This window comes from Oncorhynchus clarkii, chromosome 6 (genome assembly GCF_045791955.1).
Source record: "Oncorhynchus clarkii lewisi isolate Uvic-CL-2024 chromosome 6, UVic_Ocla_1.0, whole genome shotgun sequence".
NCBI classification, from domain to species: Eukaryota; Metazoa; Chordata; class Actinopteri; order Salmoniformes; family Salmonidae; genus Oncorhynchus; species Oncorhynchus clarkii.
The window spans coordinates 4,711,649-4,730,108 of NC_092152.1; the positions used below are offsets into that span (position 1 = coordinate 4,711,649).

General features: G+C 48.4%; 1 protein-coding gene across 1 annotated transcript in view; it reads left to right on the forward strand.

Annotated features, from left to right (window-relative positions):
• Positions 1–18,460, forward strand: part of LOC139411875 (ras-GEF domain-containing family member 1B-A-like) — a 48,477-nt gene that overhangs the window by 15,174 nt on the left and 14,843 nt on the right. The window contains exons 5-8 of the mRNA XM_071158625.1: positions 11,664–11,876; positions 12,430–12,504; positions 14,568–14,663; positions 17,055–17,157. Of these exons, the coding sequence (XP_071014726.1) occupies positions 11,664–11,876; positions 12,430–12,504; positions 14,568–14,663; positions 17,055–17,157 (487 nt within the window). The remainder of the gene's footprint in view (positions 1–11,663; positions 11,877–12,429; positions 12,505–14,567; positions 14,664–17,054; positions 17,158–18,460) is intronic.

Genomic DNA, 18,460 nt, shown 5'->3' on the forward strand with positions numbered 1-18,460 from the left:
CTCTTGTTATTCTCTCCTTTAAATGGATGTAAAAATGGAACCCCAAACTGCACCACAGCACATTTAGTTCCTCGGCTACTGCTGTTGCCGTTGATTTAAAAAAAAATAAACTTGATGATGAATTATAGCTGTGTAAGAACCAAAGAGAGGGTGATAACTTTAGCTGATACTGCTAACCCAGATCAACGTGTCCCTGCGTCATTATTAACTTAGCTAAGCCATCTCTTTTTGTCTCTTTTTCATAATGGACCTGTAGCTCTGCGTTAAGATGGATGGTTTTTCACCATTGGGGACGGGACTGGAACACTGGGTACTTCCTGTAGCCTTGGCAGGCAAAATCTGTTCCCTTCCAACACCTATTCAAAGGTTTACAGTGGTTACGTGCCTGGCTCCCAACGTTCTGCCCCCAATGTTCCACTTCCGTCCCCAATGTTCTAGTTCTGTCCCCAATGTTCTAGTTCTGTCCCCAGTTTTATATCCCTAATATTCTATCCCTAATGTTCTATCCCTAATGTTCTATCTCTGATGTTCTATCCCTAATGTTATATCTCTGATGTTCTATCCCCGTTGTTCTATCCCCAATGTTCTATCCATAATGTTCTATCCATAATGTTCTATCCCTAATGTTCTATCCCTAATAATCTATCCCTGACGTTCTATCCCCGATGTTCTATCCCTGATGTTCTATCCCCAATGTTCTATCCCTGATGTTCTATCCCCAATGTTCTATCCCTAATGTTCTATCCCTGAAGTTCTATCCCTAATGTTCTATCCCCAATGTTCTAGTTCCATCCCTAATGTTCCAGTTCTATCCCTAATGTTCTATCCCTGATGTTCTATCCCCAATGTTCTATCCCCAATGTTCTATCCCTAATGTTCTATCCCTAATGTTCTATCCCTAATGTTCTATCCCTGACGTTCTATCCCCGATGTTCTATCCCTGTTTTTCTATCCCCAATGTTCTATCCCTAATGTTCTATCCCTGATGTTCTATCCCTGATGTTCTATCCCCGATGTTCTATCCCTGATGTTCTATCCCCAATGTTCTATCCCTAATGTTCTATCCCTGATGTTCTATCCCTGACGTTCTATCCCCAATGTTCTATCCATAATGTTCTATCCCTAATGTTCTATCCCTAATATTCTATCCCTGAAGTTCTATCCCTAATGTTCTATCCCTGATGTTCTATCCCTAATGTTCTATCCCTAATGTTCTATCCCTGATGTTCTATCCCCAATGTTCTATCCCTAATGTTCTATCCCTGATGTTCTATCCCCAATGTTCTATCCCTAATATTTTATCCCTGAAGTTCTATCCCGAATGTTCTATCCCTGATGTTCTATCCCTAATGTTCTATCCCTGATGTTCTATCCCCAATGTTCTATCCCTAATGTTCTATCCCTGAAGTTCTATCCCTAATGTTCTAGTTCCATCCCTAATGTTCTCATGGCCTTATACAGCTGGTTGAGTGCGGTCTTAGTGCCTGCATGGGTTTGTGGTGGTAAATAGATGGCTACGACAAGCTGACCTCTCACCATTAAAAAAACCGTGGAGGTTAGCATGTTATGAAGGGTATGATATTCCTGCACTTGGCTCTGTTCAGTAAAACCTCCGATAGAAGTTTGGTAGCTATGCTGTACTGTACCATGTAAACCGTTTAAATTCCACATAGTTAGAATAAAATCACTGAAGAGTTTCAGGAGACACATAGCCGGGGGTTTAGCTGACTGCGTTACAAACCATGTGCGCGCGCTTCAGAGGGGCAGACGTCCATGTGTTGCTGCGATTGTAGACGACCTGATAGCTACCGTGACGAGAAGCTGCCATGTAGTGAATTGTAAGTGGCTCGTTTTTTTTAATCTCTTTTCTTGATACCAATTTCTGGGGTGTTTTGACTGATGTCTTGTCTATGCTAATATGGCTCAAATTCGCTAGCTAGCTAACCAACAACTGTAACGATGTATTTGAGTGACAACAAGTGCTCATTTTGCAAATGTATTTATGTTTGTTTATGTTTAAATGTAGTTTGGGATGTTGTCAACAATCTAAGCTTACCAAGTCTGTTTTGCCCCTTAATTGCGCATGTTGCTAAACAACCAACCCGTCTATATTATGGGTGTTTTCAGACACTAGACACATAAACATCGTGATGGCAACAGGAGTGAGTGCATTCCTGCTCTAAGTGCACTTCAGTCCTCTGTCTGTCTCTCTCTCTCTCTCTCTCTCTCTCTCTCTCTCTCTCTCTGTCTGTCAGTCTCTCTCTCTCTCTCTCTCTCTCTCTCTCTCTCTCTCTCTGTCTGTCAGTCTCTCTCTCTCTCTCTCTCTCTCTCTGTCTCTCTCTGTCTCTCTCTGTCTGTCAGTCTCTCTCTCTCTCTCTCTCTCTCTCTGTCTGTCAGTCTCTCTCTCTCTCTCTCTCTCTGTCTCTCTCTGTCTGTCAGTCTCTCTCTCTCTCTCTCTCTCTGTCTCTCTCTGTCTCTCTCTGTCTGTCAGTCTCTCTCTCTCTCTCTCTCTCTCTCTCTCTCTCTCTCTCTCTCTCTGTCTGTCAGTCTCTCTCTCTCTCTCTCTCTCTCTCTCTCTCTCTCTCTCTCTCTCTCTCTCTCTGTCTGTCAGTCTCTCTCTCTCTCTCTCTCTCTCTCTCTCTCTCTCTCTCTCTCTCTCTCTCTCTCTCTCTCTCTGTCTGTCAGTCTCTCTCTCTCTCTCTCTCTCTCTCTCTCTCTCTCTCTCTCTGTCTGTCAGTCTCTCTCTCTCTCTCTCTCTCTCTCTCTCTCTCTTTCTCTCTCACCTCTCTCTCTCTCTCTCTGTCTGTCAGTCTCTCTCTCTCTCTCTCTCTCTCTCTCTCTCTCTCTCTCTCTCTCTCTCTCTCTCTCTCTCTCTGTCTCTCTCTCTCTCTCTCTCTCTCTCTCTCTCTCTCTCTCTCTCTCTTTCTCTCTCACCTCTCTCTCTCTCTCTGTCTGTCAGTCTCTCTCTCTCTCTCTCTCTCTCTCTCTCTCTCTCTCTCTCTCTCTCTCTCTCTCTCTCTCTGTCTGTCAGTCTCTCTCTCTCTCTCTCTCTCTCTCTCTCTCTCTCTCTCTCTCTCTCTCTCTCTCTCTCTCTCTCTGTCTGTCAGTCTCTCTCTCTCTCTCTCTCTCTCTCTCTCTCTCTCTCTCTCTCTCTCTCTCTCTCTCTGTCTGTCAGTCTCTCTCTCTCTCTCTCTCTCTCTCTCTCTCTCTCTCTCTGTCTGTCAGTCTCTCTCTCTCTCTCTCTCTCTCTCTCTCTCTCTTTCTCTCTCACCTCTCTCTCTCTCTCTCTGTCTGTCAGTCTCTCTCTCTCTCTCTCTCTCTCTCTCTCTCTCTCTCTCTCTGTCTCTCTCTCTCTCTCTCTCTCTCTCTCTCTCTCTCTCTCTCTCTCTCACTCTCTCTCTCTGAGCTAAGCTGTCTGATTCCATAACAAAGAGAACCTTCTGGCACTGGTCAGGTGGTCCTCACCAGGAAGTGATGTCACAAAGCCAGGAAAAAGAAGAGAGGGGGGGGGGAGTGATTGTCGGCCTGACCGTCTGTTCCCTTCTCAGATACCAGAGTTGAGGGTGGCGGAGGCATAGAAGAAGGCTTAGCCCCCCCCCCCCCCCCCCCCCCCAAGTAGCTCCCGCTGCGTGGAAATGTCAGCCCGGTATCTCCAGGAATAGTTTCTAATTATAGCCAGACAGAGCCCCCTTTCCTTAACCCCCATGTCTGTGGAGGACAGAAGACTCACCAGATGGCAGGATGCTTTGAAGTGCCCCCGGCCTGAGACGTCTCTCTGGTGTCTTGCTCGACCACTAGCCTGATCCCAGATCTGTTTGTGCTGTCTTGGCCAATTCCTATCATCATTGTCGTGACCAGAGCAAGAGAACAGCATCAGATCTAGGATCAGGTTAGTCCTGCATTGTCCAACTGTACTTAGAAGCACCTGCTGCTCATCTGTAGTTGTTTACAAATGCTGTTTTGAATGAAAAGAAAATTGTACCTACACATTGAGGAAGGCTGTGAAGCCGAAGGATCTGTGTACGCTCTCCCTAATGCAGTGAAACTAATTGAAAACATTGAATAATGAAGTAGGATACATATATATATATATATATATATATATAATCAAATCAAATCAAATCAAATTTTATTTGTCACATACACATGGTTAGCAGATGTTAATGCGAGTGTAGCGAAATGCTTGTGCTTCTAGTTCCGACAATGCAGTAATAACAAGTAATCTAACTAACAATTCCAAAACTACTGTCTTATACACAGTGTGAGGGGATAAAGAATATGTACATAAGGATATATGAATGAGTGATGGTACAGAGCAGCATAGGCAGGATACAGTAGATGGTATAGAGTACAGTATGTACAAATGAGATGAGTATGTAAACAAAGTGGCATAGTTTAAAGTGGCTAGTGATACATGTATTACATAAGGATACAGTCGATGATATAGAGTACAGTATATACGTATGCATATGAGATGAATAATGTAGGGTAAGTAACATTATATAAGGTAGCATTGTTTAAAGTGGCTAGTGATATATTTACATCATTTCCCATCAATTCCCATTGTTTAAAGTGGCTAGTGATATATTTACATCATTTCCCATCAATTCCCATTGTTTAAAGTGGCTAGTGATACATGTATTACATAAGGATACAGTCGATGATATAGAGTACAGTATATACGTATGCATATGAGATGAATAATGTAGGGTAAGTAACATTATATAAGGTAGCATTGTTTAAAGTGGCTAGTGATATATTTACATCATTTCCCATCAATTCCCATTATTAAAGTGGCTAGTGATACATGTATTACATAAGGATACATATATAATATAAAATGAAGTAAGATATTTATTGAGTGCAACTAATTACACCTTTTTGATGGATGGTGAAAGTCCCAAGATATTGTGTACATATATTACAGTAAAGTCCTCTAAGTTTATCTAAGTTTACAGTTGTACTTAATGCCCGATTGCTGAGGTCAGAGTTCTACTAATTGTTATATTAATATTAGATTACTAGGTTACCGGAGAGAGGAGAGGCACTGCTAGGTTACCGGAGAGAGGAGAGGCACTGCTAGGTTACCAGAGAGAGGAGAGGCACTGCTAGGTTACCAGAGAGGAGCACCACTGCTAGGTTACCAGAGAGAGGAGGGGCACTGCTAGGTTACCAGAGAGAGGAGCACCACTGCTAGCTTACCAGAGAGAGGAGAGGCACTGCTAGGTTACCAGAGAGAGGAGGGGCACTGCTAGGTTACCAGAGAGAGGAGAGGCACTGCTAGGTTACCAGAGAGAGGAGGGGCACTGCTAGGTTTCCGGAGAGAGGAGCACCACTGCTAGATTACCAGAGAGAGGAGGGGCACTGCTAGGTTACCAGAGAGAGGAGGGGCACTGCTAGGTTTCCGGAGAGAGGAGCACCACTGCTAGGTTACCGGAGAGAGGAGGGGCACTGCTAGATTACCAGAGAGAGGAGGGGCACTGCTAGGTTACTGGAGAGAGGGGCACTGCTAGGTTACCAGAGAGAGGAGGGGCACTGCTAGGTTACCGGAGAGAGGAGGGGCACTGCTAGGTTACCGGAGAGAGGAGCACCACTGCTAGGTTACCGGAGAGAGGAAGGGCACTGCTAGGTTACCAGAGAGGAGCACCACTGCTAGGTTACCAGAGAGAGGAGCACCACTGCTAGGTTACCAGAGAGGAGCACCACTGCTAGGTTACCGGAGAGAGGAGCACTGCTAGGTTACTGGAGAGAGGAGCACCACTCCTAGGTTACTGGAGAGAGGAGCACCACTGCTAGGTTACCGGAGAGAGGAGCACTGCTAGGTTACCAGAGAGAGGAGCACCACTGCTAGGTTACCAGAGAGAGGAGCACTGCTAGGTTACCAGAGAGAGGAGCACTGCTAGGTTACTGGAGAGAGGAGCACTGCTAGGTTACTGGAGAGAGGAGCACCACTGCTAGGTTACCAGAGAGAGGAGCACTGCTAGGTTACCAGAGAGAGGAGCACCACTGCTAGGTTACCAGAGAGAGAGCACCACTGCTAGGTTACCAGAGAGAGGAGCACTGCTAGGTTACCAGAGAGGAGCACTGCTAGGTTACCAGAGAGAGGAGCACTGCTAGGTTACTGGAGAGAGGAGCACCACTGCTAGGTTACCGGAGAGAGGAGCACCACTGCTAGGTTACCAGAGAGAAGAGCACTGCTAAGTTACCAGAGAGGAGCACTGCTAGGTTACTGGAGAGAGAAGCACTGCTAGGTTACCAGAGAGAGGAGCACTGCTAGGTTACCAGAGAGAGGAGCACTGCTAGGTTACTGGAGAGAGGAGCACCACTGCTAGGTTACCGGAGAGAGGAGCACCACTGCTAGGTTACCAGAGAGAAGAGCACTGCTAGGTTACCAGAAAGGAGCACTGCTAGGTTACTGGAGAGAGAAGCACTGCTAGGTTACCAGAGAGAGGAGCACTGCTAGGTTACCAGAGAGAGGAGCACTGCTAGGTTACTGGAGAGAGGAGCACCACTGCTAGGTTACCGGAGAGAGGAGCACCACTGCTAGGTTACCAGAGAGAAGAGCACTGCTAGGTTACCAGAGAGGAGCACTGCTAGGTTACTGGAGAAAGAAGCACTGCTAGGTTACCAGAGAGAGGAGCACTGCTAGGTTACCAGAGAGAGGAGCACTGCTAGGTTACCAGAGAAAGGAGCACCACTGCTAGGTTACCAGAGAGAGGAGCACCACTGCTAGGTTACCAGAGAGAAGAGCACTGCTAGGTTACCAGAGAGGAGCACTGCTAGGTTACTGGAGAAAGAAGCACTGCTAGGTTACCAGAGAGAGGAGCACTGCTAGGTTACCAGAGAGAGGAGCACTGCTAGGTTACCAGAGAAAGGAGCACCACTGCTAGGTTACCAGAGAGAGGAGCAATGCTAGGTTACCAGAGAGGAGCACTGCTAGGTTACCAGAGAGGAGCACTGCTAGGTTACCAGAGAGAGGAGCACCACTGCTAGGTTACCAGAGAGAGGAGCACAGCTAGGTTACCAGAGAGGAGCACTGCTAGGTTACCAGAGAGGAGCACTGCTAGGTTACTGGAGAGAGGAGCACTGCTAGGTTACTGGAGAGAGGAGCACTGCTAGGTTACTGGAGACAGGAGCACTGCTAGGTTACTGGAGAGAGGAGCACTGCTAGGTTACTGGAGAGAGGAGCACTGCTAGGTTACTGGAGAGAGGAGCACTGCTAGGTTACTGGAGAGAGGAGCACTGCTAGGTTACTGGAGAGAGGAAGGGCACTGCTAGGTTACTGGAGAGAGGAGCACTGCTAGGTTACCAGAGAGGAGCACTGCTAGGTTACTGGAGAGAGGAGCACTGCTAGGTTACTGGAGAGAGGAGCACTGCTAGGTTAGCAGAGAGAGGAGCACTGCTAGGTTACTGGAGAGAGGAGCACTGCTAGATTACTGGAGAGAAGAGCACTGCTAGGTTACTGGAGAGAGGAGCACTGCTAGGTTACTGGAGAGAGGAGCACTGCTAGGTTACTGGAGAGAGGAGGGGCACTGCTAGGTTACTGGAGAGAGGAGCACTGCTAGGTTACCAGAGAGGAGCACTGCTAGGTTACTGGAGAGAGGAGCACTGCTAGGTTACCAGAGAGAGGAGGGGCACTGCTAGGTTACCAGAGAGAGGAGGAGCACTGCTAGGTTACCAGAGAGGAGCACCACTGCTAGGTTACCAGAGAGGAGCACCACTGCTAGGTTACCAGAGAGAGGAGCACCACTGCTAGGTTACCAGAGAGAGGAGCACCACTGCTAGGTTACCAGAGAGGAGCACCACTGCTAGGTTACCAGAGAGAGGAGCACCACTGCTAGGTTACCAGAGAGGAGCACCACTGCTAGGTTACCAGAGAGGAGCACCACTGCTAGGTTACCAGAGAGAGGAGCACCACTGCTAGGTTACCAGAGAGAGGAGCACCACTGCTAGGTTACCAGAGAGGAGCACCACTGCTAGGTTACCAGAGAGAGGAGCACCACTGCTAGGTTACCAGAGAGAGGAGCACAGCTAGGTTACCAGAGAGGAGCACTGCTAGGTTACCAGAGAGGAGCACTGCTAGGTTACTGGAGAGAGGAGCACTGCTAGGTTACTGGAGAGAGGAGCACTGCTAGGTTACTGGAGACAGGAGCACTGCTAGGTTACTGGAGAGAGGAGCACTGCTAGGTTACTGGAGAGAGGAGCACTGCTAGGTTACTGGAGAGAGGAGCACTGCTAGGTTACTGGAGAGAGGAGCACTGCTAGGTTACTGGAGAGAGGAAGGGCACTGCTAGGTTACTGGAGAGAGGAGCACTGCTAGGTTACCAGAGAGGAGCACTGCTAGGTTACTGGAGAGAGGAGCACTGCTAGGTTACTGGAGAGAGGAGCACTGCTAGGTTAGCAGAGAGAGGAGCACTGCTAGGTTACTGGAGAGAAGAGCACTGCTAGGTTACTGGAGAGAGGAGCACTGCTAGGTTACTGGAGAGAGGAGCACTGCTAGGTTACTGGAGAGAGGAGCACTGCTAGATTACTGGAGAGAAGAGCACTGCTAGGTTACTGGAGAGAGGAGCACTGCTAGGTTACTGGAGAGAGGAGCACTGCTAGGTTACTGGAGAGAGGAGGGGCACTGCTAGGTTACTGGAGAGAGGAGCACTGCTAGGTTACCAGAGAGGAGCACTGCTAGGTTACTGGAGAGAGGAGCACTGCTAGGTTACCAGAGAGAGGAGGGGCACTGCTAGGTTACCAGAGAGAGGAGGAGCACTGCTAGGTTACCAGAGAGGAGCACCACTGCTAGGTTACCAGAGAGGAGCACCACTGCTAGGTTACCAGAGAGAGGAGCACCACTGCTAGGTTACCAGAGAGAGGAGCACCACTGCTAGGTTACCAGAGAGGAGCACCACTGCTAGGTTACCAGAGAGAGGAGCACCACTGCTAGGTTACCAGAGAGGAGCACCACTGCTAGGTTACCAGAGAGGAGCACCACTGCTAGGTTACCAGAGAGAGGAGCACCACTGCTAGGTTACCAGAGAGAGGAGCACCACTGCTAGGTTACCAGAGAGGAGCACCACTGCTAGGTTACCAGAGAGAGGAGCACCACTGCTAGGTTACCAGAGAGAGGAGCACCACTGCTAGGTTACTGGAGAGAAGAGCACTGCTAGGTTACTGGAGAGAAGAGCACTGCTAGGTTACCAGAGAGAGGAGCACCACTGCTAGGTTACTGGAGAGAAGAGCACTGCTAGGTTACTGGAGAGAAGAGCACTGCTAGGTTACTGGAGAGAAGAGCACTGCTAGGTTACTGGAGAGAAGAGCACTGCTAGGTTACTGGAGAGAAGAGCACTGCTAGGTCACTGGAGAGAAGAGCACTGCTAGGTTACTGGAGAGAAGAGCACTGCTAGGTTACCAGAGAGAGGAGCACTGCTAGGTTACTGGAGAGAAGAGCACTGCTAGGTTACTGGAGAGAAGAGCACTGCTAGGTTACCAGAGAGAGGAGCACTGCTAGGTTACTGGAGAGAAGAGCACTGCTAGGTTACTGGAGAGAAAAGCACTGCTAGGTTACTGGAGAGAAGAGCACTGCTAGGTTACTGGAGAGAAGAGCACTGCTAGGTTACCAGAGAGAGGAGCACTGCTAGGTTACTGGAGAGAAGAGCACTGCTAGGTTACTGGAGAGAAGAGCACTGCTAGGTTACCAGAGAGAGGAGCACTGCTAGGTTACTGGAGAGAAGAGCACTGCTAGGTTACCAGAGAGAGGAGCACTGCTAGGTTACTGGAGAGAAGAGCACGGCTAGGTTACCGGAGAGAAGAGCACTGCTAGGTTACCAGAGAGAGGAGCACCACTGCTAGGTTACTGGAGAGAAGAGCACTGCTAGGTTACCAGAGAGGAGCACCACTGCTAGGTTACCAGAGAGGAGCACCACCACTAGGTTACCAGAGAGGAGCACCACTGCTAGGTTACCAGAGAGGAGCACCACTGCTAGGTTACCAGAGAGGAGCACCACTGCTAGGTTACCAGAGAGAGGAGCACCACTGCTAGTTTACCAGAGAGAGCGGAGCACCACTGCTAGGTTACCAGAGAGAGGAGCACCACTGCTAGGTTACCAGAGAGAGGAGCACCACTGCTAGGTTACTGGAGAGAGGAGCACCACTGCTAGGTTACCGGAGAGAGGAGCACCACTGCTAGGTTACCAGAGAGAGGAGCACCACTGCTAGGTTACCAGAGAGGAGCACCACTGCTAGGTTACCAGAGAGAGAGCACCACTGCTAGGTTACCAGAGAGGAGAGGAGGTGAATGATGTAATGCTGTAGTAAAGACCTGAAGGGAGTTAAAGTTGTCATCTGGGGTTCATCCCCGTGACGGAGAGCATTTAATCTCCACCACACACAAAAGTGGGATTACAGCGGGAGAGAATATTATTCTCTATAATCTAGCCCCCCCCCCCCCCCCCCTCCCCAACATTGCTGTTTAAGGCTGTGATACCTCCAGTTTAAGTGGTGATTGGCTTGAGTTGACAAGGTGAGTGGTGATTGGCTTGAGTTGACAAGGTGAGTGGTGATTGACTTGAGTTGACAAGGTGAGTGGTGATTGGCTTGATGAGACAGATTAGTTGAATTTCTTGGTCGACAACAACACACATACAGTTTGAAGGAAAGTTATTTTTTGAGAAAAGTGCTGCTTTCCCACGCTGGCCGGCCCGCTGCTGAACTGAACTTGAGACTTGTTTGCAGAACCTACTGTAGTTTCCCTTGGCTTGAATTGGCAGACAGGAGGTGGAGGGAGACGGGATGTGGTCGCAGAAAGCCTCCTTCTCTTTTCTTGAACCTCATACCAGCGGGATGGAAAGGGGCCGTGACCGGGAATTGTCTCTCCACACACCACTCCCTTCATTCCTCCTTCCAGCTATATAGTTACTATATTTAATGCATAACATGCCTGTGAACTCAATGAAACTGACTTCCTGTCTTCCTCCCTCCATCCCTCTTCCTCTTTTTTCATCCCTCTTCCTCACCCTCCGTCCCTCTTCCTCACCCTCCGTCCCTCTTCCTCTCCCTCCATCCCTCTTCTTCTCCCTCCCTCCATCTCTCTCCCTCATCCCTCTCCTCTCCCTCCATCCCTTCCTCCCTCTTCCTCTCCCTCCATCTCTCTCCCTCCATCCCTCTCCCTCCATCCCTCTCCTCTCCCTTCCTCTTTTTTCATCCCTCTTCCTCACCCTCCATCCCTCTTCCTCACCCTCCGTCCCTCTTCCTCTCCCTCCATCCCTCTTCTTCTCCCTCCCTCCATCTCTCTCCCTCTCCTCTCCCTCCATCCCTTCTTCCCTCTTCCTCTCCCTCCATCCCTCTTCCTCCATCCCTCTCCTCTCCCTCCCTCATCCCTTCCTCCCTCCCTCCCTCCATCCCTCTCCTCTCCCTCCATCCCTTCCTCCCTCTTCCTCTCCCTCTCTCCATCCCCCTCCCTCCCTCCATCCCTTCTTCCCTCCATCCCTCTTCCTCTCCCTCCATCTCTCTCCCTCCATCCCTCTCCTCTCCCTACATCCCTTCCTCCCTCTTCCTCTCCCTCCATCCCTCTCTCTCCCTCATCTCTCTCCCTCCATCCCTCTCCCTCCGTCCCTCCCTCCATCTCTCTCTCGATCTCTCTCCCTCCATCTCTCTCCCTCCATCCCTCCCTCCAGCTGTACAGGAAGGTGGTTCACCAGATGATTCAAGTCCTAATCAGGAAGCTGACTACTCTGAGCCAGTACGAGGAAGCCCTGGTCAAGATCAATGCTACGGCTACAGACAGACTGACCGTGCTCAAGGCCAAGCCTCAGGCCATCCAGAGGGACATGCTGTCCATCTGCAATGACCCCTTCACCATGGCCCAGCAACTCACTCACATAGAACTGGTGAGAGACAGACAGACAGACAGACAGACAGACAGAAAGACAGACAGACAGACAGACAGACAGACAGACAGACAGACAGACAGACAGACAGACAGACAGACAGACAGACAGACAGACAGACAGAGAGACACAGCAACTCACTCACATAGAACTGTTGAGAGACAGACAGACAGACAGACACAGCAACTCACTCACATAGAACTGTTGAGAGACAGACAGACAGACACAGCAACTCACTCACATAGAACTGTTGAGAGACAGACAGACAGACAGACAGACACAGCAACTCACTCACACACACTACATGACCAGAGGTATGTGGACACGTGTCAACTGGTGAGAGACACTGTTCATATTGCTACTTGTCATCAGCTATGTTTGTTGTCCGTACATTAAAACGGTTGTGTTTGTTCTGCTGTAGCCCTGCATCCTAACAGCTCAATATTTACAAGGGAGATGTAAAAATTGACGAAACATTTATTAACGTCATCAACCTGACTGAACGCATTCAAAGAATGATGGAATTTATTGAGTTGCTTTTTCCCTTTTACAGGAGAGACTGAGCAACATCGAACCAGAGGAATTTATCCAGGCTTTTGAGAAGAAAGACCTTCTGGACAATGATAAGGTAATGAGTCTGCATGCTTATCCACAATAGGTCACTGGTATGTTATGGAACAGGCTACAGTTGGCTAGAACCCTGTGGGGTGATAAGGCAGATAGAACCCTGTGATAATGCAGGTAAAACCCGGTGGTGTGATAAGGCAGATATAACCCTGTGGTGTGATAAGGCCTATAGAACCCTGTGGTGTGCTAAGGCAGATATAACCCTGTGATAATGCAGGTAAAACCCGGTGGTGTGATAAGGCAGATATAACCCTGTGGTGTGATAAGGCAGATAGAACCCTGTGGTGTGATAAGGCAGATAGAACCCTGCGATAATGCAGTTAGAACCCTGTGGTGTGATAAGGCAGATAGAACCCTGTGGTGTGATAAGGCCTATAGAACCCTGTGGTGTGCTACGGCAGATAGAACCCCGTGGTGTGATAATGCAGCTGGACCCTGTGGGGTGATGATGCAGGTAGAACCCTGTGGTGTGATAATGCAGATATATAACCCTGTGGTGTGATAATGCAGAGAGAACGCCGTGGTGTGATAATGCAGGTAGAACCCCGTGGTGTGATAATGCAGACAGAACCCCGTGGTGTGATAATGCAGATAGAACCCTGTGGTGTGATCATGCAGATAGAACCCCGTGGTGCGATAATGCAGAGAGAACCCTGTGGTGCGATAATGCAGGTAGAACCCTGCCTTATATTGCTAAAATCTGAAAGTTAGTAGATTTGGTTCCATCCGTCTCCACTAGTACTAATGTCTATCTCCAAGTAGTTATACAATACAGTTGGCTATCACCACCATGACCGACATTGCTTAAATCAGAAGAGCAGTGATTTGGCTCTATCTAGAGTCTAGAACCACCAGTTTCCTTTCCAGACAGTCACTCATTATGGACTCGACTGAAACTGACCCCATGGTGGGTCAATGTGAGGACACCATTTTGTGTCAGTAAGGTAGACGGTGTATCCCCAGACATACCTGTAGTAGTAGACCAAATATCTGCTGTCCCTCTCTTCCTGTTCCTTTAAACATCCCTCTGTCTGTCTGCAAGGGATACAATGTTTTGGTTGTATCGCCATGTTTTGTGGGGCTATTTTGGCGTTCTTTTTTTTTGTGTGCCTTGGGCTACTCCTCTATATCCACTTCCAAAGGGGTGTGGGTCTGTGTGTTGACCACTTTTGGCCATTGTGTGAGGGAGAGAGGAGAAATGCGTCAAGCTAAAGGAATGTAAGGTATTTATAATTATTCAGCTCTGCTAAATAATGTCAATAGCTAGCTTCGGAGCATAGTGCCAAAGTCTGCAATAATAGTCTAATTACAAAGACAACTATAAAGCCTATACACCCATCTGGGGAGCTAGGTTCACATTTTTAAATATATAGAATATAAATATAACGGCTGTTTGTCAAACTGTATTACTAATTTTGTAATTTACAAAATACCCAATTAGCAATGAGCTAAGTAATGGTAATGAAATGCTATGCTACTGGTGCTAATGAAATGCTATGCTACTGGTGCTAATTAAATGGTATCTATACTATGCTAATTAAATGCTTTGCTACTGGTGCTAATTCAATGCAATGCTACTGGTGCTAATTAAATGGTATCTATACTATGCTAATTACATGCAATGCTACTGGTGCTAATTAAATGGTATCTATACTATGCTAATTAAATGCTATGCTACTGGTGCTAATTAAATGCTATGCTACTGGTGCTAATTAAATGGTATCTATACTATGCTAATGAAATGCTATGCTACTGGTGCTAATTAAATGGTATCTATACTATGCTAATTAAATGCTTTGCTACTGGTGCTAATTCAATGCTATGCTACTGGTGCTAATTAAATGGTATCTATACTATGCTAATGAAATGCTATGCTACTGGTGCTAATTAAATACTATGCTACTGGTGCTAATTAAATGCTATGCTACTGGTGCTAATTAAATGGTATCTATACTATGCTAATTAAATGTTTTGCTACTGATGCTAATTAAATGCTATGCTACTGGTGCTAATTAAATGGTATCTATACTATGCTAATTAAATGGTATGTCTTTATTGCTACAGAGCTGTTTCAGCGACCAGAAGAAGGCTAGTAGCCTGGAGGCATATGTACAGTGGTTCAACAGACTCAGCTTCCTGGTGGCCACAGAGATCTGCATGGTGAGTGGTTGGGTAGGTCTGAGTGGTTGGGTAGGTCTGAGTGGTTGGGTAGGTCTGAGTGGTTGGGTAGATCGGAGTGGTTGGGTAGATCGGAGTGGTGAGGGGTTGGGTAGATCTGAGTGGTTGGGTAGATCTGAGTGGTTGGGTAGATCGGAGTGGTTGGGTAGATCTGAGTGGTGAGGGGTTGGGTAGATCTGAGTGGTGAGGGGTTGGGTAGATCTGAGGGGTGAGTGGTTGGGTAGATCTGAGGGGTGAGTGGTTGGGTAGATCTGAGGGGTGAGTGGTTGGGTAGATCTGAGTGGTGAGGGGTTGGGTAGATCTGAGTGGTGAGGGGTTGGGTAGATCTGAGTGGTGAGGGGTTGGATAGATCTGAGTGGTGAGGGGTTGGGTAGATCTGATTGGTGAGGGGTTGGGTAGATCTGAGTGGTGAAGGGTTGGGTAGATCTGAGTGGTGAGGGGTTGGGTAGATCTGAGTGGTGAGGGGTTGGGTAGATCTGAGTGGTGAAGGGTTGGGTAGATCTGAGTGGTGAAGGGTTGGGTAGATCTGAGTGGTGAGGGGTTGGGTAGATCTGAGTGGTTGGGTAGATCGGAGTGGTTGGGTAGATCTGAGTGGTGAGGGGTTGGGTAGATCTGAGTGGTGAGGGGTTGGGTAGATCTGAGGGGTGAGTGGTTGGGTAGATCTGAGGGGTGTGGTATGGTAGATCTGAGGGGTGAGTGGTTGGGTAGATCTGAGTGGTGAGGGGTTGGGTAGATCTGAGTGGTGAGGGGTTGGGTAGATCTGAGTGGTGAGGGGTTGGGTAGATCTGAGTGGTGAGGGGTTGGGTAGATCTGAGGGGTGAGGGGTTGGGTAGATCTGAGGGGTGAGGGGTTGGGTAGATCTGAGGGGTTGGGTAAATCTGAGTGGTGAGGGGTTGGGTAGATCTGAGTGGTGAGGGGTTGGGTATATCTGAGTGGTGAGGGGTTGGGTAGATCTGAGTGGTGAGGGGTTGGGTAGATCTGAGTGGTGAGGGGTTGGGTAGATCTGAGTGGTTAGGGGTTGGGTAGATCTGAGTGGTGAAGGGTTGGGTAGATCTGAGTGGTGAGGGGTTGGGTAGATCTGAGTGGTGAGGGGTTGGGTAGATCTGAGTGGTGAGGGGTTGGGTAGATCTGAGTGGTGAGGGGTTGGGTAGATCTGAGTGGTGAGGGGTTGGATAGATCTGAGTGGTGAGGGGTTGGGTAGATCTGAGGGGTGAGGGGTTGGGTAGATCTGAGGGGTTGGGTAGATCTGAGTGTTGAGGGGTTGGGTAGATCTGAGGGGTGAGGGGTTGGGTAGATCTGAGGGGTTGGGTAGATCTGAGCGGTGAGGGGTTGGGTAGATCTGAGGGGTGAGGGGTTGGGTAGATCTGAGTGGTGAGGGGTTGGGTAGATCTGAGTGGTGAGGGGTTGGGTAGATCTGAGTGGTGAGGGGTTGGGTAGATCTGAGTGGTAAGGGGTGGGGTAGATCTGAGTGGTGAGGGGTTGGGTAGATCTGAGTGGTGAGGGGTTGGGTAGATCTGAGTGGTGAGGGGTTGGGTAGATCTGAGTGGTGAGGGGTTGGGTAGATCTGAGTGGTGAGGGGTGGGGTAGATTTTTCGCAGTTGTTGACTTTTTTTTCGCTGTTGTTGACTCGTCTTGTTGATGTTGTTGACTTGTCTTGGTGATGTTGTTGACTTGTCTTGTTGATGTTGTTGATGTTGTTGTCTTGTTGATGTTGTTGACTTGTCTTGTTGATGTTGTTGATGTTGTTGACAGCCCGTAAAGAAGAAGCAGCGAGCGCGAGTCATGGAGTTCTTCATCGACGTGTTGTTGATGTTGTTGTCTTGTTGATGTTGTTGTCTTGTTGATGTTGTTGACAGCCCGTAAAGAAGAAGCAACGAGCGCGAGTCATGGAGTTCTTCATCGACGTGTTGTTGTTGATGTTGTTGACTTGTCTTGTTGATGTTGTTGACAGCCCGTAAAGAAGAAGCAGCGAGCGCGAGTCATGGAGTTCTTCATCGACGTGTTGTTGATGTTGTTGATGTTGTTGATGTTGTTGACTTGTCTTGTTGATGTTGTTGACAGCCCGTAAAGAAGAAGCAGCGAGCGCGAGTCATGGAGTTCTTCATCGACGTGTTGTTGATGATGTTGATGTTGTTGACTTGTCTTGTTGATGTTGTTGACAGCCCGTAAAGAAGAAGCAGCGAGCGCGAGTCATGGAGTTCTTCATCGACGTGTTGTTGATGTTGTTGATGTTGTTGATGTTGTTGACTTGTCTTGTTGATGTTGTTGACAGCCCGTAAAGAAGAAGCAGCGAGCGCGAGTCATGGAGTTCTTCATCGACGTGTTGTTGATGATGTTGATGTTGTTGACTTGTCTTGTTGATGTTGTTGACAGCCCGTAAAGAAGAAGCAGCGAGCGCGAGTCATGGAGTTCTTCATCGACGTGGCGCGGGAGTGCTTCAACATCGGCAACTTCAACTCCCTCATGGCCATCATCTGTAAGTGTTGTTGTTGTTGTTGTTGTTGTTGTTGTTGTGCTTTTGCACCCCGACCTTGTGACAACTCACTCACCGGCTCACTTGCTCTAAACACAAAAGGCTTTTTGTCGACAGTCAGGAAATACGATTAGTAAATGCAATCTGTTTTTCAGCGAGACTTTGTACCTTCCTAAACCCTATAGCAGCCTTCACCCAAAACGAAAATCACAGTGTTTTATTTATTCACTTTAAATAGTCTTTCAAATATTGCTGATTTACTTTTATAGGAATACCTCCCCTCCAAAAAGTAACACATTTGGAAATAGTCCTTGACCTGAACAGAAAGGGTAACTCTAGGCTTCAATTGATAATCTTGAGCAGATTGGCTCTAATGCGTCCCGATCTATCTTCGGCTCCAGCTTGTGACCTTCCCCAGGGTCCAGGCACAAAAGTCTGGGTTAGTTTGGGGTCCTTGCCCCAGGCTTTTGGTGGCCAGAGCCAGACAGGGTACAGGGGGGGGGGGGGGGGGTCCTGAGTGGCCAGGGAAGAGGGCAGCTGGTCAGGCCTTGAGGTTCGGGAGGAGGGGGTGGATGATGAGAGGAGGGGCAGCTGAGAAGTCCTACACAAACACCCATATAGACAGATGGTCAGCACTGACCAGAGAGGGAAGGATGGAGGGAGGGAGGGTATTGGCAGGAGAGGGAAGGAGGGAGGGAGAGAGGGTATTGGCAGGAGAGGGAAGGCAAAAGGGGATGGTGGGAGGGAGGAACGGCTGGGTGGAGGGAGGGTGGAGGCCCTAGGAGTACCAGCTGTCCCAAGCCCCTCTCTCCCCGGAGATGAAGCCACAAGCAGAGCCCCTCAGTCTCCAGGGACCCATAGGGAGATATTACAGGGTCAGAGGGTTATAAAAAGGAAAGACAAACAGGACCCTGGGAAAATATGTCCTCCTGAATACATATGCACTCACACACACCTGATTTACCATATGGGAAGCATAGTGTTGGATTGGGAAGCAGAGTGATTACCATATGGGAAGCATAGTGTTGGATTGGGAAGCAGAGTGATTACCATATGGGAAGCATAGTGTTGGATTGGGAAGCAGAGTGATTACCATATGGGAAGCATAGTGTTGGATTGGGAAGCAGAGTGATTACCATATGGGAAGCATAGTGTTGGATTGGGAAGCAGAGTGATTACCATATGGGAAGCATAGTGTTGGATTGGGAAGCAGAGTGATTACCATATGGGAAGCATAGTGTTGGATTGGGAAGCAGAGTGATTACCATATGGGAAGCATAGTGTTGGATTGGGAAGCAGAGTGATT